Source organism: Oncorhynchus gorbuscha, linkage group LG02 (genome assembly GCF_021184085.1).
Source record: "Oncorhynchus gorbuscha isolate QuinsamMale2020 ecotype Even-year linkage group LG02, OgorEven_v1.0, whole genome shotgun sequence".
NCBI classification, from domain to species: domain Eukaryota; kingdom Metazoa; phylum Chordata; class Actinopteri; order Salmoniformes; family Salmonidae; genus Oncorhynchus; species Oncorhynchus gorbuscha.
In genome coordinates, this window is record NC_060174.1 from 7,510,207 (window position 1) to 7,535,799 (window position 25,593).

Sequence of the window (25,593 nt, forward strand, 5' to 3'; positions counted from 1 at the left end):
TAAACAATTTAGCAAAATATATCAGCTTTCATCTCGTTAAAAACTGACTAACGCAGTTGGTTGGATTGAGAGTTCAGCTATTTCATGATGGTGATCTCATCTGTCATGTTTTGTCATTTATTATCTTGTCTTGTCCCTGTGCTTCCCATTCTATTCGTTTCCCTCTGCTGGTCTTATTAGGTTCTTTCCCTCTTTCTATCCCTCTCTCTCCCCCTCCCTCTCTCACTCTCTCGCTCTCTCTTCTCTCTATCGTTCCGTTCCTGCTCCCAGCTGTTCCTATTCCCCTAATCATCATTTAGCCTTCCCACACCTGTTCCCGATCCTTTTCCCTGATTAGAGTCCCTATTTCTCTCCTTGTTTCCCGTACCTGCCCCGTCGGATCCTCATTTATAATTCACCGTGCTGTGTCAATGTTTTGCCCTGTCGTGTCGTGTTTCCCTCAGATGCTGCGTGGTGAGCAGGTGTCTGAGTCTGCTAGGTTCAAGTGCCTTCCCGAGGCAACCTGCAGTTCTCGATCAAGTCTCCAGTCTGTTCTTGTCTTTATGTGTAGTATTATGCTTTTTGTTTTGTAAGGTTTATTCTGGATTAAATACTCTGTTTTCGCCAAGTCGCTTTTGGGTCCTCATTCACCTGCATGACATCATCAGTAATATTGTTGGATAACTTTGGCATGTTCATGACATATAGGGCAGGTGAGCAACAGGTACGATCAAGAAGGCCAGCGGCCTTATATTTATTTTCTATTTCACCTTTATTTAACCAGGTAGGCCAGTTGAGAACAATAACGATAATCTGTAGCTCATTGAACCATGGAATCATTATCAGGTCTTGCGGCAAGGCAGTGGTAAGTGGACTGAAAGTTGTACATTGTATTAGTCATACACAACCAGTCTAAAGTTTTAGAACACCTACTCATTCCAGGGTTTTTCTTTATTTTGACCTTTTTCTACATTGTACAATAATAGTGAAGACATCAACACGATGAAATAACACATATGGAATCATGTAGTAACCAAAAAGGTGTTAAACAAATAAAAATAGATTTTATATTTGAGATGCTTCAAATAGCCACCCTTTGTCTTGATGACAGCTCTGCACACTCTTGGCATTCTCTCAACTAGCTTCGCCTGCAATGCTTTTCAAACAGTCTTGAAGGAGTTCCCACATATGCTGAGCACTTGTTGGCTGCTTTTCCTTCACTCTGCGGTCTGACTCATCCGAAACCATCTCAATTTAGTTGAAGTCGGGGGATTGTGGAGGCCAGGTCTCCTGTGATAGCCTGGGCAGCACCATCGAGGTGCTGATTTCTCCATTCTAAAATGATACATTTCTTCTACTTCTTTAAGTGTATTGGCAGTTCATAAATAATGTGATAAGATGCGTAGTAGGTATAAAGCCAATGTTGGTGATTTACTGTCACCTGGAGTTATGGAATGTTTGCTCAGGAGTATAATTAATTCCTTGGCTGACCTGCTGACCAAGTACCAGTACCCCTTGTTTCTAGCCTTGTTATTGTTATGTTATAGTGTTACTTTTTATTTAAAAAATGTACATTGTAAGTATTTCCTTAACTCTATTTCTTGAACTGCATTGTTGGTTAAGGGCTTGTAAGTAAACATTTCACAGTAAGGTCTACACCACCTGTTGTATTCAGCATTTCACAGTAAGGTCTACTACACCTGTTGTATTCAGCATTTCACAGTAAGGTCTACTACACCTGTTGTATTCAGCATTTCACAGTAAGGTCTACTACACCTGTTGTATTCAGCATTTCACAGTAAGGTCTACTACACCTGTTGTATTCAGCATTTCACTGTAAGGTCTACTACACCTGTTGTATTCAGCATTTCACAGTAAGGTCTACTACACCTGTTGTATTCAGCATTTCACTGTAAGGTCTACTACACCTGTTGTATTCAGCATTTCACAGTAAGGTCTACTACACCTGTTGTATTCAGCATTTCACAGTAAGGTCTACTACACCTGTTGTATTCAGCATTTCACAGTAAGGTCTACTACACCTGTTGTATTCAGCATTTCACAGTAAGGTCTACTACACCTGTTGTATTCAGCATTTCACTGTAAGGTCTACTACACCTGTTGTATTCAGCATTTCACTGTAAGGTCTACTACACCTGTTGTATTCAGCATTTCACTGTAAGGTCTACTACACCTGTTGTATTCAGCATTTCACTGTAAGGTCTACTACACCTGTTGTATTCAGCATTTCACTGTAAGGTCTACTACACCTGTTGTATTCAGCATTTCACTGTAAGGTCTACTACACCTGTTGTATTCAGCATTTCACTGTAAGGTCTACTACACCTGTTGTATTCAGCATTTCACTGTGAGGTCTACTACACCTGTTGTATTCAGCATTTCACTGTGAGGTCTACTACACCTGTTGTATTCAGCATTTCACTGTGAGGTCTACTACACCTGTTGTATTCAGCATTTCACTGTGAGGTCTACTACACCTGTTGTATTCAGCATTTCACTGTGAGGTCTACTACACCTGTTGTATTCAGCATTTCACTGTAAGGTCTACTACACCTGTTGTATTCAGCATTTCACTGTGAGGTCTACTACACCTGTTATATTCAGCATTTCACTGTAAGGTCTACTACACCTGTTGTATTCAGCATTTCACTGTAAGGTCTACTACACCTGTTGTATTCAGCATTTCACTGTAAGGTCTACACCTGTTGTATTCAGTACATTTGATTTATCTTCCACCACAGGGCATTTTTTATTGAGCCTTTATTTAAAAAGTGAAGTCAGTTAAAGATCAAATTATTATTTACAATGACGGCCTACCGGGGAACAGTGCCTTGTTCAGGGGCAGAACTACAGATTTTTTTCCTTGTCAGCTCAGGGGAATCAATCAGCAACCTTTTGGTCACTGGCCAAAAGCTCTAACCACTAGACTACCTGCCGCTCCAGGAAAAGCTGTAACCACTAGACTACCTGCCGCTCCAGGAAAAGCTGTAACCACTAGACTACCTGCCACCCCAGGAAAAACTCTAACCACTAGACTACCTGCCACCCCAGGAAAAGCTCTAACCACTAGACTACCTGCCACCCCAGTGTAACGGTAAATGAGTGATGAGGTGTGGAGTAAGGCGCAGAGAGCAAAAGATGTGGGGAAAAAACATGCTTTAATGTCCCGGACACATAACATGAACAAAAGTAGAAACACAAATGAACAGAAATATAAACGGACAGCGTGAAACCCAAAATGCAAACAAAATACACTCAACCAACAAAACAGACGAACAAGCCCGCACGAAACAGAAGCGGGCTGAACAGACTAATATAACCCTACCCTAACAACCAAACAAGAAACAGGTGCTACCAATTAGACAGAACTAAACGAACACAGAACAACGGATCGGCGATAGCTAGTAGGGGAGTCACCTTCGGTAATATTCGTGACACTCAGGAGAAGCTGTAAAAACATTATCTGTCAATTCAGGTGAAGTTGTCAAAAGGTTGTGTGTCTTTCAGGAGAAGCTGTAAAAACATTATCTGTCAATTCAGGTGAAGTTGTCAAAAGGTTGTGTGTCTTTCAGGAGAAGCTGTAAAAACATTATCTGTCAATTCAGGTGAAGTTGTCAAAAGGTTGTGTGTCTTTCAGGAGAAGCTGTAAAAACATGATCTGTCAATTCAGGTGAAGTTGTCAAAAGGTTGTGTGTCTTTCAGGAGAAGCTGTAAAAACATGATCTGTCAATTCAGGTGAAGTTGTCAAAAGGTTGTGTGCTCCGCCAATGTCCATGCAGGTATGGGCATCCCCACAGTGACTGCAGCGAGGATCCTCAAAGGCCAGATGAATGGAGGGAACGGAGAGGAGTTTAGTCTGGCAATGGACACCTTCCCACACTTAGCCCTGTCTAAGGTCTGTCCAATCTCCTCTCATGAAGACAATATCATTTGAACCTCATCATTTTTTTCATTTTGATGTCAGACTTTATATGTAACATGCTCACTACTTTGAACAGGCCTACTGTTGTAAAGATGTGAAGTTAACCCGCCTGATGGCCTTTATGACTTCAGGATACTAGTAATATCATTATATACTACCATTATACTGATAGTGTTTATAACAGGGGAGCGTTCTATTCCACTGTAAAATAATCCATTCAGGAAATAAATTACTAAAAATAAAATAGTTATATATTTATCCAATTAATTTCATGGAGAACGGGTGGGAACGGAAGGGAGAGGGGGAACGGGAGGGTGGGAACGGGAGAGAGAGGGGGGGAACGGGAGGGAGGGTGGGAACGGGAGGGAGAGGGGGAACGGGTGGGAACGGGAGGGAGAGGGGGAACGTATCCTTCCTCGATAGGTTCCTACCTCGATACGTTCCTACCTCGATACGTTCCTACCTCGATACGTTCCTACCTCGATACGTTCCTACCTCAAGGTTCTACTGTGCGTTGTCTGTTTAGAGGGAAAGAAAAAAAAAGTTAGGTTTCACGAGAAACTCCTCATTCTCTACATGCGATATAAAAGGGTGCTGCAAAAAACCTGACAGTCAAGTTAGGTTGAGAGTAATGCACCAGAAAAACTGTAGATCACCCATGAGGTGCGTATCAATGAGGTTGTGAGTGGATTCATATCCACAAACAAAGGTGTGTGTGTGTGTGTGTGTGTGTGTGTGTGTGTGTGTGTGTGTGTGTGTGTGTGTGTGTGTGTGTGTGTGTGTGTGTGTGTGTGTGTGTGTGTGTGTGTGTGTGTGTGTGTGTGTGTGTGTGTGTGTGTATTTGACCCTCCAGACGTACAACGTGGACCAGCAGATGCCTGACAGTGCCGGCACAGCCACTGCCTACCTGTGTGGTGTGAAGGCCAACTATGGAACCCTGGGTCTCAGTGCCTCAGCTCTGCGCTACAACTGCAACAGCACCTTCGGAAACGAGGTGGAATCTGTCCTTCACCGCGCCAAGATGGCAGGTAGGGATTTTAAATAGGGTCCTTGTCTGAAGGGTCTACAGCAGGCTTTTCCTAACTCAGTCCTGAGGCCCCCCCTGGGTGCACATTTTGGTTTTTGCCCTAGGGGTACACACAGGGTTGGGAAGTTTACTTTCTAAATGCAATCCATTACAGTTACTAGTTACCTGTCCACAATTGTAATCAGTAACGTACTTTTTGGATTACCCCAAACGCGTAATAACGTAATCTGATTACGTTCAGTTACTTTTTGTTACAGGAATTAAATTCCTCTTATGTTTTAATACCCAATTAAAATGAAACACTCTGTCAATTCATAAGGATTTGTAAGACCCTTATTTTATAGTAATGGACAGAGCCCGGTCTTAAAGTCAAATAGCAGCCTTTATTCACGAGAGGACTGAACACGATACAGTTTACCACAGGTTATAAACTGAAAATGACGTCATTAGTTCCAGTACCAACCCGTCTCTTCTCCCACCCTGGTACAAAGGCAGTATCTCAAGCCTTCCCACATCGTCTCCCTACCAATTTAATATAATCTATGGCTGAGCCAAGGTCTTCCGTTGTAGATAAGCATTCTAGCCAGTCTGAAGATTGAGTTCATTCATTTCTACCAAGGAACAGACCGTCATTGTTCTAATCCTTGATTATATTTACACACATTATATTCAGTACTAGGATTAAGAAAGAAAATTCATACATATACAGTAACATAATAGTATTCTGATTAGTACATATACAGTAACATAATAGTATTCTGATTAGTACATATACAGTAACATAATAGTATTCTGATTAGTATATATACAGTAACATAATAGTATTCTGATTAGTACATATACAGTAACATAATAGTATTCTGATTAGTACATATACAGTAACATAATAGTATTCTGATTAGTACATATACAGTAACATAATAGTATTCTGATTAGTACATATACAGTAACATAATAGTATTCTGATTAGTACATATACAGTAACATAATAGTATTCTGATTAGTACATATACAGTAACATAATAGTATTCTGATTAGTACATATACAGTAACATAATAGTATTCTGATTAGTATATATACAGTAACATAATAGTATTCTGATTAGTATATATACAGTAACATAAAATATTCTGATTAGTACATATACAGTAACATAATAGTATTCTGATTAGTACATATACAGTAACATAATAGTATTCTGATTAGTACATATACAGTAACATAATAGTATTCTGATTAGTACATATACAGTAACATAATAGTATTCTGATTAGTACATATACAATAACATAATAGTATTGTGATTAGTACATATACAGTAACATAATAGTATTCTGATTAGTACATATACAGTAACATAATAGTATTCTGATTAGTACATATACAGTAACATAATAGTATTCCGATTAGTACATATACAGTAACATAATAGTATTCTGATTAGTATATATACAGTAACATAATAGTATTCTGATTAGTCAGTCCTGATTGAAATGTATACATAATTAGTCATTATTGATAAAATTTCCCTTAACACTTTTACATTACTTTCCCCTTAAAAGAGGCATTAGAAGAAGACAAAAAAAATGTATGTTACCAATTGAATGACATCAATTGCAGGTCAATGTTAAAGTTTACTCAAATTTTACTTAATGGGTTGGTTATGTAGGCTTCTTCTAACCCATCACGTTCTACTACATATAATAATATGATTACATTAAAATAAAATGGATTTAGCAACTACAGATTGCCCCTTTAAGTCTATCAAAATTGTGTGAGTTTGATCACGTGTCCATTAGGCCTTTGGATATTTATTTTTTATCATCATGAATTAGATTGAGCGATAAAATCCCATTTTTATTACATAGGCTGGGATCCACACTATGCATCTGTTATTCCATAGGCTGGGATCCACACTATGCATCTGTTATTCCATAGGCTGGGATCTACACTATGCAGCTGTTATTCCATAGGCTGGGATCTACACTATGCAGCTGTTATTCCATAGGCTGGGATCCACACTATGCATCTGTTATTCCATAGGCTGGGATCCACACTATGCAGTTGTTATTCCATAGGCTGGGATCTACACTATGCAGCTGTTGTTCCATAGGCTGGGATCTACACTATGCAGCTGTTGTTCCATAGGCTGGGATCTACACTATGCAGCTGTTGTTCCATAGGCTGGGATCTACACTATGCAGCTGTTATTCCATAGGCTGGGATCCACACTATGCATCTGTTATTCCATAGGCTGGGATCTACACTATGCAGCTGTTATTCCATAGGCTGGGATCTACACTATGCATCTGTTATTCCATAGGCTGGGATCCACACTATGCATCTGTTATTCCATAGGCTGGGATCCACACTATGCATCTGTTATTCCATAGGCTGGGATCTACACTATGCATCTGTTATTCCATAGGCTGGGATCCACACTATGCAGCTGTTATTCCATAGGCTGGGATCTACACTATGCATCTGTTATTCCATAGGCTGGGATCTACACTATGCATCTGTTATTCCATAGGCTGGGATCTACACTATGCATCTGTTATTCCATAGGCTGGGATCCACACTATGCATCTGTTATTCCATAGGCTGGGATCTACACTATGCAGCTGTTATTCCATAGGCTGGGATCCACACTATGCAGCTGTTATTCTATAGGCTGGGATCTACACTATGCAGCTGTTGTTCCATAGGCTGGGATCTGCACTATGCAGCTGTTGCAAAAGCGCATTTTTCACAGACTGTCCACTGGTTTCAAAAACAACGATTGAGAGGCATCTTTAAACTTCTTGAATTCAACCATTATTGGGTTCAAATACACATTTAGATTTGTGAACAGCCATCCACAACAACCACAATCCGTAAGGTGCAAATACCTAAATGAGAGAGCAACAGTGTGATTCACATCAATGCGCTAATGCGCTATGTCGATATTTTTTTTATTTATTTCACCTTTATTTAACTAGGCAAGTCAGTTAAGAACAAATTCTTATTTTCAGTGACGGCCTCGGAGCAGTGGGTTAACTACCTGTTCAGGGGCAGAACGACAGATTTGTACCTTGTCAGCTCGGGGTTTGAACTTAAACTTCCAACGCTCTAACCACTAGGCTACCCTGCCGCCTCAATAGTATCAATAGTAAGTGATATCCGTGTAGCCGTAGACTACACCACTACTATCATCCTTACCTCCAAGCGTTTATTCAAATGCTATAATCCTTGGATGAAGACAGCAGTCGCACCATTGGAAGACATAGCTTGGACTGTAGCCTACAAAAGCCTATTCCTGCTCTTTCTCCCCGATCCATCACACATTTGTTGTGTCATCACAGTGGTCTCTGACATCATAGTGGTCTGTGACATCACAGTGGTCTCTGACTTGTTGATCAGACTCGCTCAGGTGGAACAAACTTAAACGTGCGCCTTTTTTCAATGCTGATTTGAACATGTCAGCAAATTAAAAAAAATCAGCAAACATCCTTTCTGATTTTTAAATTCATCCTCAAAGTAATCATCTAGTTTTTCAAAAATATCTGATATCTGAGTACAATATTTTTTCTGGTAACGTAAACGGATTACAGTTACCAGTTTTATGTAATCCCTTACATGTAATCCGTTACTCCCCAACCCTGACTACCCAGAGGGTTCAAATAATCTAAACTTGACAATGAGTTGGTTATTTGAATCAGCTGTGTACAGTAGTGCTAGGTCAAGAACCAAAACGTGCACCCGGGGGGGGACCTAGTTTGGGAAACCCTGATCTAGTGGAATAGATTCCTCCTTTCGCCTCCTTTTATTTCAGCTCTAAAAGGGATTGTACTGGAGATGGACCTTTGGTGTAAATCCATCCAGAGCTTTCGTTAAATTAGGGGTCATCCATGGTCATCAGTGGAAACAAAAGGAAAGGAGACTATTTTTAAGTGTATTGAGACACTACCTGGGACTATTTTTAAGTGTATTGAGACACTACCTGGGACTATTTTTAAGTGTATTGAGACACTACCTGGGGCTATTTTTAAGTGTATTGAGACACTACCTGGGACTATTTTTAAGTGTATTGAGACACTACCTGGGACTATTTTTAAGTGTATTGAGACACTACCTGGGACTATTTTTAAGTGTATTGAGACACTACCTGGGACTATTTTTAAGTGTATTGAGACACTACCTGGGACTATTTTTAAGTGTATTGAGACACTACCTGGGACTATTTTTAAGTGTATTGAGACACTACCTGGGACTATTTTTAAGTGTATTGAGACACTACCTGAGACTATTTTTAAGTGTATTGAGACACTACCTGGGACTATTTTTAAGTGTATTGAGACACTACCTGAGACTATTTTTAAGTGTATTGAGACACTACCTGGGACTATTTTTAAGTGTATTGAGACACTACCTGGGACTATTTTTAAGTGTATTGAGACACTACCTGGGACTATTTTTAAGTGTATTGAGACACTACCTGGGACTATTTTTAAGTGTATTGAGACACTACCTGGGACTATTTTTAAGTGTATTGAGACACTACCTGGGACTATTTTTAAGTGTATTGAGACACTACCTGGGACTATTTTTAAGTGTATTGAGACACTACCTGGGACTATTTTTAAGTGTATTGAGACACTACCTGGGACTATTTTTAAGTGTATTGAGACACTACCTGGGACTATTTTTAACCTCTACGGGATCGGTGTCCCCCTACGGGAGTTAACGTGTGCGAATGTGATTAGCATGCATACACGTGTCTTATATGGGCAGAAAACTTAAATTCTTGTTTATCTAACTGCACTGTCCAATTTACAGTAGCTATTACAGTGAAATAATACCATGCTATTGTTTGAGGAGAGTGCACAGTTATGAACTTGAAAATGTATCAATAAACCAGTTAGGCACATTTGGGCAGACTTGATAAAACGTTTTGAACAGAAATACAATGGTTCATTGGATCAGTCTAAAGCTTTGCACGTACACTGCTGCCATCTAGTGGCCACAATCTAAATTGCGCCTAAACTGCAATATTACATTATGGGCTTTCTCTTGCATTTCATTGATGATATAAAAAAATAAAAAAAAGGTTTATCTTTTACCAGATCTAATGTGTTATATTCTCTTACATTAATTTCCAATTTCCACAAACTTCAAAGTGTTTCCTTTCAAATGGTATCAAGAATATGCATATCCTTGCAGTCAGGTCCTGAGCTACAGGCAGTTAGATTTGGATATGTTATTTTAGGTGATTTTTTTTTAAAAGGGTCCGATATCACATTGGTATTTTCAGAGTTAGAGTAGTTAGCTAGATATTGAGATGGTTTAGAGACCATAGAAAAACATCAGGTTAGAAAATATAAACGAGTGTTTCTTATTGAACCAGTTGCACTTTCCCTCATTTTCACTCAGTTTCTCTCCCGTTGGTGCCTTATGAACATGAGCCTGTGGTTTTGATGCGTTTCAGGGAAGTCGGTGGGCATCGTCTCCACCGCCCGCGTGCAGCATGCCTCTCCTGGAGCCGCCTACTCCCACACAGCCAACCGAGGCTGGTACGCCGACGCTGACATGAACACCGCAGACATCACAGCAGGATGCCGTGACATCGCCTACCAGCTGGTCCACAACACTGACATCAATGTAAGACTCCAGAGGTGGTCATCTTAGATAATAGACAAGATGGCTGACTTTCAAGGATATTGAGCACCATAATGGATATTATCTTATGTGAATGAAACATTTTGATTGTGTATTGTTTACATTGCAAGACATATCAGTTCAGTCAGTTAACTCATCCAGCAAGATAATTCAAAATAGCATACAACATTACATTTTTAAAAAGTCATTCCACACTTTCCAAGCTTTTTTGGAATGTAGCATCTTGAAACATTAAGTTAGCCTGCTCCCAAAAGGTTTTCCTGGTGGAACCAGACCGATTGCTGCATCCCCCATTCTGTTATGGTGGAACCAGCCCAGTCACTGCATCCCCCATTCTGTTATGGTGGAACCAGCCCAGTTGCTGCATCCCCCATTCTGTTATGGTGGAACCAGCCCAGTCACTGCATCCCCCATTCTGTTATGGTGGAACCAGCCCAGTCACTGCATCCCCCATTCTGTTATGGTGGAACCAGCCCATTTGCTGCATCCCCCATTCTGTTATGGTGGAACCAGCCCAGTCGCTGCATCCCCCATTCTGTTATGGGTGGAACCAGTCCAGTCGCTGCATCCCCCATTCTGTTATGGTGGAACCAGCCCAGTCGCTGCATCCCACATTCTATTTCACTTTACTTATCAGTCTGAGCTTATGCCGCATTCACGTGCTAGTCGGAACTATGAAACTAAAATTGATTATAAACACTGAGGGGATTGAATAATTGTCACGGGGTGCCCGGTGGGAAGAGATTTGTGTTTCTCCGGTGGGAGGAGTTTGGGGTTACCCCGGTGGGAGGATTCTGCAGTGCCCCGGTGGGAGGATTCTGGTGTTTCCCCGGTGGGAGGAGTTTGGGGTTACCCCGGTGGGAGGATTCTGCAGTGCCCCGGTGAGAGTAGTTTGGTATTACCCTGATGGAAGGAGTTTGGTGTTACCCTGATGGAAGGAGTTTGGGGTTGCCCTGATGGAAGGAGTTTGGTGTTGCCCTGATGGAAGGAGTTTGGTGTTACCCTGATGGAAGGAGTTTGGTGTTACCATGATGGAATGAGTTTGGTGTTACCCTGATGGAAGGAGTTTGGTGTTACCCTGATGGAAGGATTTGGTGTTGCCCTGATGGAAGGAGTTTGGTGTTGCCCTGATGGAAGGAGTTTGGTGTTGCCCTGATGGAAGGAGTTTGGTGTTGCCCTGATGGAAGGAGTTTGGTGTTGCCCTGGTGGAAGGAGTTTGGGGTTGCCCTGATGGAAGGAGTTTGGGGTTGCCATGATGGAAGGATTTGGTGTTGCCCTGATGGAAGGAGTTTGGGGTTGCCCTGGTGGAAGGAGTTTGGTGTTGCCCTGATGGAAGGAGTTTGGTGTTGCCCTGGTGGAAGGAGTTTGGTGTTGCCCTGGTGGAAGGAGTTTGGTGTTGCCCTGATGGAAGGAGTTTGCACCGGAATTCATTTTGGAACTAGGCTGCCTCCCGGGCGTGAGCCAGGTGCCCTGCTCTGGCCGACAACGACGTTGTCTCAAAACTAAAGTCACATAGGATAAACACATGGAGTAATGAGTAGGATTCTGTGTTCACATGCTAAAGAGATGGCTTTGGATAAACACATGGAGTAATGAGTAGGATTCTGTGTTCACATGCTAAAGAGATGGCTTTGGATAAACACATGGAGTAATGAGTAGGATTCTGTGTTCACATGCTAAAGAGATGGCTTTGGATAAACACATGGAGTAATGAGTAGGATTCTGTGTTCACATGCTAAAGAGATGGCTTTGGATAAACACATGGAGTAATGAGTAGGATTCTGTGTTCACATGCTAAAGAGATGGCTTTGGATAAACACATGGAGTAATGAGTAGGATTCTGTGTTCACATGCTAAAGAGATGGCTTTGGATAAACACATTGAGTAATGAGTAGGATTCTGTGTTCACATGCTAAAGAGATGGCTTTGGATAAACACATGGAGTAATGAGTAGGATTCTGTGTTCACATGCTAAAGAGATGGCTTTGGATAAACACATGGAGTAATGAGTAGGATTCTGTGTTCACATGCTAAAGAGATGGCTTTGGATAAACACATGGAGTAATGAGTAGGATTCTGTGTTCACATGCTAAAGAGATGGCTTTGGATAAACACATGGAGTAATGAGTAGGATTCTGTGTTCACATGCTAAAGAGATGGCTTTGGATAAACACATTGAGTAATGAGTAGGATTCTGTGTTCACATGCTAAAGAGATGGCTTTGTATAAACACATGGAGTAATGAGTAGGATTCTGTGTTCACATGCTAAAGAGATGGCTTTGGATAAACACATGGAGTAATGAGTAGGATTCTGTGTTCACATGCTAAAGAGATGGCTTTGGATAAACACATGGAGTAATGAGTAGGATTCTGTGTTCACATGCTAAAGAGATGGCTTTGGATAAACACATGGAGTAATGAGTAGGATTCTGTGTTCACATGCTAAAGAGATGGCTTTGGATAAACACATGGAGTAATGAGTAGGATTCTGTGTTCACATGCTAAAGAGATGGCTTTGGATAAACACATGGAGTAATGAGTAGGATTCTGTGTTCACATGCTAAAGAGATGGCTTTGGATAAACACGCTTTATCTGCCTTCGTTTGACTTCCCAGTAACAACTAGTTTGAAAATGAAAACATTTGTTTTATGGAAAAGACATTTCTGAATGATGCATCATGCTTCCTTGTTGACAACACGACCAAGCGACGTGGTTTTACTAGTCCATTTGAACATGGTGCTCCTCCCTCACCACTTTGGTCTGTTCACGTCACGGGCCATAGACCGGTGCAGCACGTTTCGTCTTTATCAAACTCCCTCACTGTGTGTTGAATTAAGCCTTCCACTGATTGGTTGAAAGTAACCCAATTGCTGACATGTTGATTGTCAGTGAAGTTAAATAGAATGGTTAGCGATCAAACTGCTTCCATCAGGCTACCAAAATGTATCCCACAGCATGAACATTGATCCATACATGGAAACCAACCAACATCTACTGTCCATTAACCTCCATGTGTCCTGTGACAGGTCATTCTTGGTGGAGGACGAAAATATATGTTTTCCAAGGAGACACCGGACCCAGAGTATCCATCATACACAGGAGTCCGTAACGACAAGATTGACCTCACCGCAGTGTGGCTCAATAACAAACAGGTTAAACATGACTGCAGACACTAAACCTTCACTACAATTGTATCAATGACTCATTCACAGCAATGTGGTAATGCTGGACTGAAGGTGTTATACCAGCTTAGACAACCTTGGCAATTGGTGACCCTTGTGTTATTGGTATCTGTAGGCTGAACAAAAAAAAGTCTGAATCTGGACAATAAGTCACAATGAGATCAGACAACTTCCACTTTCCTGCTTCTTCACCATTTCTCAACCCTTTTCAATAAACCCTTACCCGTACCTCTGCTTTATAGAATGCAAAGTATGTGTGGAACAAAGATGAATTTGACAAAGTGAATCCGGAAAAAACAGACTACCTGATGGGTAAGAATATACGTACATCTTGCTCTGCTAGAAAGGAACACTGAGCTTTTAGAAGTTAATTATTATTATTTGAAATGTATATATATTTTAATTTAGGTGGTAGATCAGCTTATATTAGATTGTAGCTTTCATCAATGTAATTGTCTGCATCACTTTGCAAAAATATACATTTGAAGTCGGACGTTTACATACACCTTAGCCAAATACATTGATACTCATTTTTTCACAATTCCTGACATTTAATACCAGTAAAAAGTCCCTGTCTAAGGTCAGTTAGGATCACCAATTTATTTTAAGAATGTGAAATGTCAGAATAATAGTAGAGAATTATTTATTTAGTATTTGGTAGCATTGCCTTTCAATTGTTTAACTTGGGTCAAACGTTTTGTGTAGCCTTCCACAAGCATCCCACAACAAGTTGGGTGAATTTTGGCCAATTCAAATCAATCCCAGAACAACAGCAAAGGACCTTGTGAAGATGTTGGAGGAAACAGGTACAAAAGTATCTATTTCCAGAGTAAAACGAGTCCTATATCGACATAACCTGAAAGGCCGCTCAGCAAGGAAGAAGCCACTGCTCCAAAACCGCCATAAAAAGCCAGACTACGGTTTGCAACTGCACATGGAGACAAAGATCGTACTTCTTGGAGAAATGTCCTCTCGTCTGATGAAACAAAAATAGAACTGTTTGGCAATAATGACCATAGTTGTGTTTGGAGGATAAAGGGGGAGGCTTGCAAGCCGAAGAACACCATACCAACCGTGAAGCATCATGTTGTGGGGGTGCTTTGCTGCAGGAGGAACTGGTGCACTTCACAAAATAAATGGCATCATGTGGAAAGAAAATTATGTGGACATATTGAAGCAACATCTCAAGACATCAGTCAGGAAGTTAAAGCTTGGTCCCAAATAGGTCTTCCAAATGGACAATGACCCCAAGCTTACTTCCAAAGTTGTGGCAAAATGGCTTAAGCACAAGAAAGTCAAGGTATTGGAGTGGCCATCACAATGTGATGAAAGAAATTAAAGCTGAAATAAATAATTCTCTACTATTATTCTGACATTTCACATTCTTAAAATGAATTGGTGATCCTAACTGACCTTAGACGGACTTTTTACTGGGATTAAATGTCAGGAATTGTGAAAAAAATTAGTTTAAATGTAGTTGGCTAAGGTGTGTGTAAACTTCTGACTTCAACTGTTAAAACGTTTTATAGTCAGTATTACTGAATGTTTCTTTTCTGCATTCTATTCACCCACATCTTGTAATAGTGGATTGGCCATTTTACCTGGGGATTTCTCTCTGTGTTTTTTCTAATCCAGGTCTGTTTGAGCCAAGTGACTGCCGCTATGAGCTCGAGCGTGACCATACCTTGGACCCTTCCCTCACTGAGATGGTGGACAAAGCCATCAAGATCCTCCGCAGGAACCCCAAAGGATACTACCTCTTTGTGGAAGATGAGTATTGATACTTCCCTGGATGACCTTGGGTAACAGCATCCCCAAACGATGTCCTGTGTAGGAGAACCTAGGCCAGGATAATCAAATCAGGAGGACGAGAGCTTTTCAGTGTAAACTAATGCAGTTGACAGTAGTTGGGGAGTGTATTGTACGGGAATAATTGTGGACGAAATCATGCCTATATAGGGTACTTAACTCAAGCCCTATGAATCAATGACCGTCACGTATGTCATTCCATTTTAGTTCTTACATTTTGTTGACAATTTGTACATGGTGTTCCTTCTTACAGTGACATCATCTCTCCAAGATGGAGTACAGGTTAGACAGTGACATCATCTCTCCAAGATGGAGTACAGGTTAGACAGTGACATCATCTCTCCAAGATGGAGTACAGGTTAGACAGTGACATCATCTCTCCAAGATGGAGTACAGGTTAGACAGTGACATCATCTCTCCAAGATGGAGTACAGGTTAGACAGTGACATCATCTCTCCAAGATGGAGTACAGGTTAGACAGTGACATCATCTCTCCAAGATGGAGTACAGGTTAGACAGTGACATCATCTCTCCAAGATGGAGTACAGGTTAGACAGTGACATCATCTCTCCAAGATGGAGTACAGGTTAGACAGTGACATCATCTCTCCAAGATGGAGTACAGGTTAGACAATGACATCATCTCTCCAAGATGGAGTACAGGTTAGACAGTGACATCATCTCTCCAAAATGGAGTTCAGTTTTGACAGTGACATCATCTCTCCAAAATGGAGTACAGTTTTGACAGTGACATCATCTCTCCAAAATGGAGTACAGTTTTGACAGTGACATCATCTCTCCAAAATGGAGTTCAGTTTTGACAGTGACATCATCTCTCCAAGATGGAGTACAGTTTTGACAGTGACATCATCTCTCCAAAATGGAGTACAGGTTAGACAGTGACATCATCTCTCCAAGATGGAGTACAGGTTAGACAGTGACATCATCTCTCCAAGATGGAGTACAGTTTTGACAGTGACATCATCTCTCCAAGATGGAGTACAGGTTAGACAGTGACATCATCTCTCCAAAATGAAGTACAGGTTAGACAGTGACATCATCTCTCCAAGATGGAGTACAGGTTAGACAGTGACTTCATCTCTCCAAGATGGAGTACAGTTTAACAGCCTATTACATCTATTTAAAGCTTCTGCGAGTGAGGAGACTAATAAATATAATTCATAAAGATCATATTGTATTGACAATTGCTGCGGGGGGTTTTCACTTCAAGGGGGAGAATTGATCACGGTCACCATGGCAGCGGGGCCAAATTTGCCCTGACGGAGGCGGTGGAGTTTGACAATGCCATCGAGCGGGCGGCAGAACTGACCAGTGAGCTGGACACTCTGTCTGTGGTCACTGCTGACCACTCCCACGTCTTCTCCTTTGGAGGGCACTCCAACAGAGGGAACCCCGTCTTAGGTAGGCTACATCATGAAGTCCATAGTTAGGCCTAGCGTTACAAAGCTACCGGTAATTTGCCAAAGAAAACATATTAAACATCAATGGTATTCACTAAGTTGATGGTTTATATTTAGGACATTGTTTTACAGCTTTGTCATAATTTATTTTATTTTAAAAATGTCTTATTTGATTATTTGCCATTGGAAAGTATTCAAACCCCTTGACTTTTTTTCCACATTGTGTTACATTAGACACATGTTTTAAATTGATTAATTGAAAAAATGTCCTCAGAAATCTCCACACAATACCCTATAATGACAAAAAGAAAACAAGTTTTAAAGAAATGTTTGCAAATGTATTAAAACATGAAAAAAAATAACTTTATTGATGTAAGTATTCAGACCCTTTGCTATGAGACTCAAAATTGAGCTCAGCTGCATCCTGTTTCCATTGATCATCCTTGAGATGTTTTTCCAACTTGATTGGAGTCCACCTGTGATAAATGAAATAGATTAGACATGATTTGGAAAGGCACACACATGTCTATATAAGGTCCCACAGTTGACAGTGCATGTCAGAGTAAAAACCAAGCCTTGAGGTCGACGGAATTGTCCGTAGAGCGCCGAGACAGGATTGTGTCGAGGCACAGATCTGGGGAAGGGTACCAAAAAAATGTCTGCAGCCTTGAAGGACCCCAAGAACACAGTGGCCTCCACCAGTCTTAAATGGAAGAAGTTTGGAACCACTAAAGGTCCTTCCTAGAGCTGGCCACCCAGCCAAACTGAGCAATCGGGGGAGAAGGGATCAGGGAGGTGACCAAGAGCCCGATGGTTACTGACAGAGCTCAAAAGTTCCTCTGTGGAGATGGGAGAACCTTACAGATGGACACCAATTTACATTACATTTAACATTTAAGTCATTTAGCAGACGCTCTTATCCAGAGCGACTTACAAATTGGTGCATTCACCTTATGACATCCAGTAGAACAGTCACTTTACAATAGTGCATCTAAATCTTAAAGGGGGGGTGAGAAGGATTACTTATCCTATCCTAGCACTCCACCAATCAGGCCTTTATGGTAGAGTGGCCAGACAGAATCCTTCAGTAAAAGACACATGACATCCCACTTGGGGTTTGCCAAAGGCACCTACAGACTATCAGACCATGAGAAACAAGACCATGAGAAACAAGATTCTTTGGTCTGATGAAACCAAGATTGAACTCTCTGGCCTGAATGCCAAGCGTCACGTCTGAACGAAACCTGGCACCATGCCTGCGGTGAAGCATGGTGGTGACAGCATCATGCTGTGCCTAGAGTGTGCAAAGCTTTCATCAAGGCAAAGGGTGGCTACTTTTGAAGAATTTTAAATATAAAAAAATATGTTGATTTGTTTAACACTTTTTTTTGGTTACTACATGATTCCATATGTGTAATTTCCATAGTTTTGATGTCTTCACTATTATTCTACAATGTAGAACATTGTCCAAATAAATAAAAACCCTGGAATTAGAAGGTGTGTCCAAAACTTTGACTGGCACTGTACGTAAATGTGATATTATTATTATTATTATTATTATTATTATTTTAAGCTTTGGAGGGGGAGGGGCTACAGTAACCTAGGCTTCGGAGGGGGGGGGGCTACAGTAACCTAGGCTTTCGGAGGGGGAAGGGCTACAGTAACCTAGGCTTCAGAGGGGGAGGAGCTACAGTAACCTAGGCTTTCGGAGGGGGAAGGGCTACAGTAACCTAGGCTTCAGAAGGGGAGGGGCTACAGTAACCTAGGCTTCAGAGGGGGTAGCAGGTAGCCTACACAATTACACACACTGGCAAAGATTTTCAGCTGGAAGGCAGGCACTGGAATAAGTTTCTGAGTGACAGCGTAAGTGGTTTGCATAGGCGCTTTGTTACGGTTTTTTTTGTGGGGCTGGAAAAAATGCCTAGAAAGTCAAATAAATGTATCAACCGGTTCCCATACCTTTGAAAATAACGGTTGTTTTCTGGAACAGTAGAGATCACTTTCATTCCAGGTTCTGATTTCCCTCTTTTAGGGTTTTCGGTTTTGTTCCCTGAACCGGTTCCAACCCCTGCTTGAAAGCTACTAAGATGTTGGTAGTTTACAGGTAAACTTAGAAAGTTTCCAGTAATATATGGACCATGGACCATCATACATGGTCCATCAAATATGGCCATAAAACGCAGTGTATAGATCAGGCCCCCTATTCCATTTTGCTTTAATGCTATTTTTGGGGGGCTAAACATAGGGGTTTATATAATTATGTGGTCAAGGGGGCTGTTATGTGTATTTGAGCAAGCTTAGCGTTAGACTGACAAAATCTAATGGCATGCTGGTATGCGTTGTGTCTTGAAGGTCTGTCCCGTAACCTGGCTGACGATAAAAAGAGCTTTACCACCACACTCTATGGAAACGGACCAGGATACAAGTTAGTCAATGGATCTCGTGCAGATGTCAACACGACGGAAGCAGGTACGTTTGGCTTTAAAGTGATGCATCATATTGAGGAACTCTAAATTTAACAGAATGTGTAGAGGAAAATGACAGCAAAATAAGATAATCTTGTCTAATCAAATGGAAAAATTGTGTTGGCAAAAGAATTAGGGGTGGGGCAGTACATTTAGGAAGTAAATTGCATTTAAAATGTACATTTAAAAAATTCAACTTTAAAAAATAAAATCTTATACTTTCAGTTTAATGAGGAGTTATTTAAAATATAATTAAAATGTTAGTTTATTTCCTGAATTGACAGTCTTTAGTTCAAATTGACCCCAACCCTGATATCAGTTATTGAAGATTACAATAGTTTCAATGCTTTTATCATGCAGATAATACTAGGAAATTAACATCAACATGAAAGCCAATGATTGAATATGTTTATTAATTATCCTCCCCTCTTTTCAAAACTCCTTAAAAGACCTACAGTTTCCAAATTGCATGTATATTTTCTCTCTCCTAACTTTGGCTCTCCTTCTCACCTCCCCTTCAGATCACAAAGATTACAAGCAGCAGTCAGCCGTACCTCTGGACTCTGAGACCCACGGCTCAGAGGACGTGGCCATCTTTGCCAAGGGTCCCATGGCTCACCTCTTTCACGGGGTCCAGGAGCAGAGCTACATCGCCCACGTCATGGCCTACGCAGCATGCATTGAACCCTACACAGACTGCTTCATCCCAGACCTAGAGCCAGAGCCTGACCACACAGGAGCCATCAACCCCAGCCTCATAGTGCTGCTGATGGGCCTCATACCTGCCCTCCTCTCCCTCTTCGCTGTCTGATGGGCCTCATACCTGCCCTCATCTCCCTCTTCGCTGTCTGATGGGCCTCATACCTGCCCTCCTCTCCCTCTTCGCTGTCTGATGGGCCTCATACCTGCCCTCCTCTCCCTCTTCGCTGTCTGATGGGCCTCATACCTGCACTCTGTTCCCTCTGATGGGCCTCATACCTGCCCTCCTCTCCCTCTTCGCTGTCTGATGGGCCTCATACCTGCACTCTGTTCCCTCCGATGGGCCTCATACCTGCCCTCCTCTCAATTATATCTGTCTGATTTTGGAAACATGTAGAGACCCAGCTATGATTAATCTACTGAGATTTATCCGATATTCCACCACACAGACATTTTACATTTGAGTCATTTAGCAGATTTTCTTACAGGAGTGAGTACATCCATCTTTGTATTGGTCCCCCCCATGGGGAAATCGAACCCACAACCCTGGCGTTGCAAGCATCACGCTCTACCAACTGACCTACACGGGACCAATAGCAACACTCGGATTGCTCTTCTGTCCTGAAATATTGATATTCCTTATTCATTGCTAATGTTCAATCAAGATACTCATGTTCAACCCATGTTTGTTTGTTATTAAGGTATGGATAGTAATGTTTGCTATTGAGTTAGGGGTAGTTATGTTTGTTATTGAGTTAGGGGTAGTTATGTTTGTTATTGAGTTAGGGGTAGTTATGTTTGTTATTAAGGTATGGATAGTAATGTTTGCTATTGAGTTAGGGGTAGTTATGTTTGTTATTGAGTTAGGGGTAGTTATGTTTGTTACTTAGGAAAGGGAACGGGGTATGGATAGTAATGTTTGTTATTTAGGAAATGGAAAGGGGTATGGATAGTAATGTTTGTTATTTAGGAAATGGAAAGGGGTATGGATAGTAATGTTTGTTATTTAGGAAATGGAAAGGGGTATGGATAGTAATGTTTGTTATTTAGGAAATGGAAAGGGGTATGGATAGTAATGTTTGTTATTTAGGAAATGGAAAGGGGTATGGATAGTAATGTTTGTTATTTAGGAAATGGAAAGGGGTATGGATAGTAATGTTTGTTATTTAGGAAATGGAAAGGGCTATGGATAGTAATGTTTGTTATTTAGGAAATGGAAAGGGCTATGGATAGTAATGTTTGTTATTTAGGAAATGGAAAGGGGTATGGATAGTAATGTTTGTTATTTAGGAAAGGGAACGGGGTATGGATAGTAATGTTTGTTATTTAGGAAATGGAAAGGGCTATGGATAGTAATGTTTGTTATTTAGGAAATGGAAAGGGGTATGGATAGTAATGTTTGTTATTTAGGAAATGGAAAGGGGTATGGATAGTAATGTTTGTTATTTAGGAAATGGAAAGGGCTATGGATAGTAATGTTTGTTATTTAGGAAATGGAAAGGGGTAAGGATAGTAATGTTTGCTATTTAGGAAATGGAAAGGGGTATGGATAGTAATGGTGTTGTGTAAACTGAGCTGATCTACAGTATAATCTCCATTGACACTCCATAAAAACTTATCCAAATGTACTTGCGGTTAGTCTAATTCATTTAAAATAAAATGACATTTTTTGGTAGGAAACAATAATTCTTGAAGAAGTTAATGCTTGTTAACCATTTTATTGTCATAGTTAGTAACATGACTATTTTACCCTCATTGGAATGTATAGGCCACCTTCCACCAAAAGTGTGTTTTTTGATCAGTTTAATACCATGCTTAGGGAATGTGATTTTGGGAAAGAGGTCATCTTAATGGGAGATTTTAACATTAATTATGAAGACAAGTGTTGTAGGAAAACGCTCAAACGGATCACTAATACCTTTGACCTTACACAGCTAGTTAAAGGGCCAACCAGGGTGACTTGTTGCTCTAAAACACATATTGATTTGGTGTTCAGTAATAAACCAGAGAGAGTGACTAAATCATTCAATATGGTTACTGGGCTGTCTGACCATAATCTGACACTTATAGCCAGAAAGCTGTCTAAGAGCAGGTTTAACCTCTCTACTGTTAGAAAGCCGGATCAACTCAGAATACCTAAGAGTGAATTAAACTATTTTGAAAAAGCAATTAAGGGAATAAACTGGAATGATCTCTTGTCCTATACAGACGTGGAAGCTGATAGTCAGGTTTTTCTATCCACAATCCAGACTACAATAAATGGCTTCCTAAAGAAAATCAAATCCAAACCTGGTCAAAAGAGCACTCTTCCTTGGCTAAATGGAGAAATCTGGAAATTGATGAAATAACGAGATTATGCTCTAAAAATAGCCCTAAGATCTAAATTAGAGCATGACAGACGTAGGTTTACCATGTTGAGAAATAAGGTGATAAAAGAAATCAGACAGGCCAAGGCAAACTTTTTTATTAACATAATTGGTGAAGCAAAGGGAAATTCTAAATTGATATGGGAGAATCTAAAAAAGTTAACAGGGAAAGACCATAGTAACACTGCAAAAAGACTAGAAATCATGGTGAATAACAATCTAACACAGGATGCAGTTGAAATAGCAACAGCCTTCAATTCCTACTTTATTGACTCTGTCAGGTTACTGACACAGAACCTCCACTGATTTCTTGGGCTCAGTGCTAGTGAATGACACTCAACCTGTCTTCATCATAAGGGAGGTTTCTGAGTCAAAGGTGAACAAGGTGATTAGCTCACTAAAGAACTCTAAAGCCAAAGATGTGTTTGGGATGGACTCTACCTTTCTTAAAAACTACAAAGAGTCACTCATTGGCCCCATTACTAAGGTCACCAACACATCTATTGGCCTCGGTGTGTTTCCAAGGGTATGGAAGTCGGCCATAATAACGGCCATCTTTAAATCAGGCGACCCTGCTGACGTGAGTAACTACAGGCCCATTAGTATACTACCTGTGGTGTCAAAGGTTGTTGAAAAGTGTGCAGCAGAACAACTGATTGCCCACCTCAACAACAGCCCCTTCACATTACACTCCATGCAGTTTGGCTTCAGAGCGAAACACTCCACAGAAACGGCCAACTGCTTTCTTCTGGAAAATATGAAGTCCAAGATGGACAAAGGGGGTGCTGTTGGGGCTGTGTTTCTGAACCTAAGGAAGGCTTTTGATACTGTTAACCATGAGATTCTCATCACAAAATTGTCCAAGTTCAACTTTTCCCCTGATGCCTTGAGATGGATGAAATCATACCTTGAAGGCAGAACTCAGTGTGTCAGAGTGAGCAATGAGCTGTCGCCCACTCGTAGCTATGATGTGGGCATGCCCCAAGGGTCAATACTGGGGCCCCTCCTGTTCAGCCTGTACATTAATGATCTGCCTTCTGTCTGTACTGGGTCTGAAGTTCAAATGTATGCAGATGATACAGTGATATATGTGCATGCAAAGAGCAAACAACAAGCTGCACAAGAACTCACTACTGTAATGGTCCAGGTTACTAAGTGGCTCAGTGACTCGTGTTTGCATCTCAATGTGAAAAAAACTGTTTGCATGTTCTTCACAAAGAGGGCAACAGATGCTACTGAGCCAGATGTCTATGTGTCAGGGGAGAAGCTCCAGGTGGTATCCGATTTTAAGTACCTTGGCATCATACTTGATTCCAACCTCTCTTTTAAAAAGCATGTGAAAAAGGTAATTCAAATAACCAAATTCAACCTAGCTAATTTCCGATTTATACGAAATTGTTTGACTACAGAGGTAGCAAAACTGTACTTCAATTCTATGATACTCCCCCACTTAACATACTGCTTGACTAGTTGGGCCCAAGCTTGCTGTACAACATTAAAACCTATTCAGTCTGTCTACAAACAGGCTCTCAAAGTGCTTGATAGGAAGCCCAATAGCCATCATCATTGTCACATCCTTAGAAAGCATGAGCTCTTGAGTTGGGAAAATCTAGTGCAATACACCGACGCATGTCTTGTATTCAAGATCCTTAATGGCCTGGCTTCCCCTCCACTCAATATTTTTGTTAAACAGAAAACCCAGACATATGGCAGCAGATCCACAAGGTCTGCCATGAGAGGTGACTGTATAGTTCCCCTAAGGAAAAGCACCTTTAGTAAATCTGCATTCTCTGTGAGAGCTTCCCATGTCTGGAATACACTGCCATCAGACACACATAACTGCACCACATATCACACTTTCACAAAATGCTTGAAGACCTGGCTAAAGGTCAATCAGATTTGTGAACATGGTCCCTAGCTGTGTGTTGCCGCTTTCCATGTTGTCTGTTGTCTGTAGCTTGTGAGGTGTGGAAACACTTTGTTGCTTTTATGAATTTTGTTTTGCTGCTTTTTGTTCTATGTTGCTCTGTCTGTATGCTATGTCTTGCTTGTCCTATGTTGCTATGTCTTGCCTGTTCTATGGTGCTATTGTCTATATTGTAATTGTTTTTAATAACCTGCCCAGGGACTGCGATTGAAAATTAGCCGGCTGGCTAAAACCGGCACTTTTACTGAAACGTTGATTAATGTGCACTGTCCCTGTAAAAATAAAATAAACTAAACTAAACTAAGAAAAAGATAAACAGGCTTCAGTTAGTAAATCTACTATGAAATGCAATACTGTGGACAACAAATGAGGTCCTGTTTTTAAATTAATATATTTTGGAATATAGAATGACGTTTTTTACATAGCTGGGCATTTCTTTAGAGTAAATTATGTGCTGATTGATTATTCAAAAAGTACAGGATGAAACTCAGTCCTAGGGAACCCAAGTAATTTTTTTTTGCCCTAGCACTACACAGCTGATTCAAATAATCAACTACTTTTTTTTATTTTGACCTTTATTTAACCAGGCAAGTCAGTTAAGAACAAATTCTTATTTTCAATGACAGCCTAGGAACAGTGGGTTAACTGCCAGTTCAGGGGCAGAACGACAGATTTGTACCTTGTCAGCTCGGGGGTTTGAACTCGCAACCTTCCGGTTACTAGTCCAACACTCTAACCACTAGGCTACCCTGACGCCCCATCAAGTATTGATCATTTGAAGCATCTGTGTAGTGTAAGTACAAAAAACCTTTTGGGGTCCCGGGGATCGAGTTTGGGAAACGCTGTGATAAAGGAAAGGAACTGTAAAAAACAAAACTATTGAAATGGAGCCATAGATTGGTCTCATATCCTTCCCTGATCGATATCCAGGTAAATAAATATTGAATGATCTATAGCTAGTTAAATAAATATTGACTGATCTATATCTAGTTAAATAAATATTGACTGATCTATAGCTAGTTAACTAAATATTGACTGATCTATATCTAGTTAACTAAATACATGGTGAAAGAATATTGAAGAATAACTCATAACTAACGAAACAAGGAAATGAT

At 40.7% G+C, this 25,593-nt stretch overlaps 1 protein-coding gene across 1 annotated transcript in view; it reads left to right on the top strand.

Annotated features, from left to right (window-relative positions):
- Positions 1-21,813, top strand: part of alpi.2 (alkaline phosphatase, intestinal, tandem duplicate 2) — a 29,793-nt gene extending 7,980 nt beyond the window's left edge. The window contains exons 3-11 of the mRNA XM_046300162.1: positions 3,780-3,895; positions 4,776-4,950; positions 10,418-10,590; positions 13,637-13,762; positions 14,035-14,104; positions 15,428-15,562; positions 16,831-17,022; positions 19,374-19,490; positions 20,008-21,813. Of these exons, the coding sequence (XP_046156118.1) occupies positions 3,780-3,895; positions 4,776-4,950; positions 10,418-10,590; positions 13,637-13,762; positions 14,035-14,104; positions 15,428-15,562; positions 16,831-17,022; positions 19,374-19,490; positions 20,008-20,297 (1,394 nt within the window). The 3' untranslated portion in view covers positions 20,298-21,813. The remainder of the gene's footprint in view (positions 1-3,779; positions 3,896-4,775; positions 4,951-10,417; positions 10,591-13,636; positions 13,763-14,034; positions 14,105-15,427; positions 15,563-16,830; positions 17,023-19,373; positions 19,491-20,007) is intronic.
- The last annotated feature ends 3,780 nt before the right edge of the window (positions 21,814-25,593 follow it).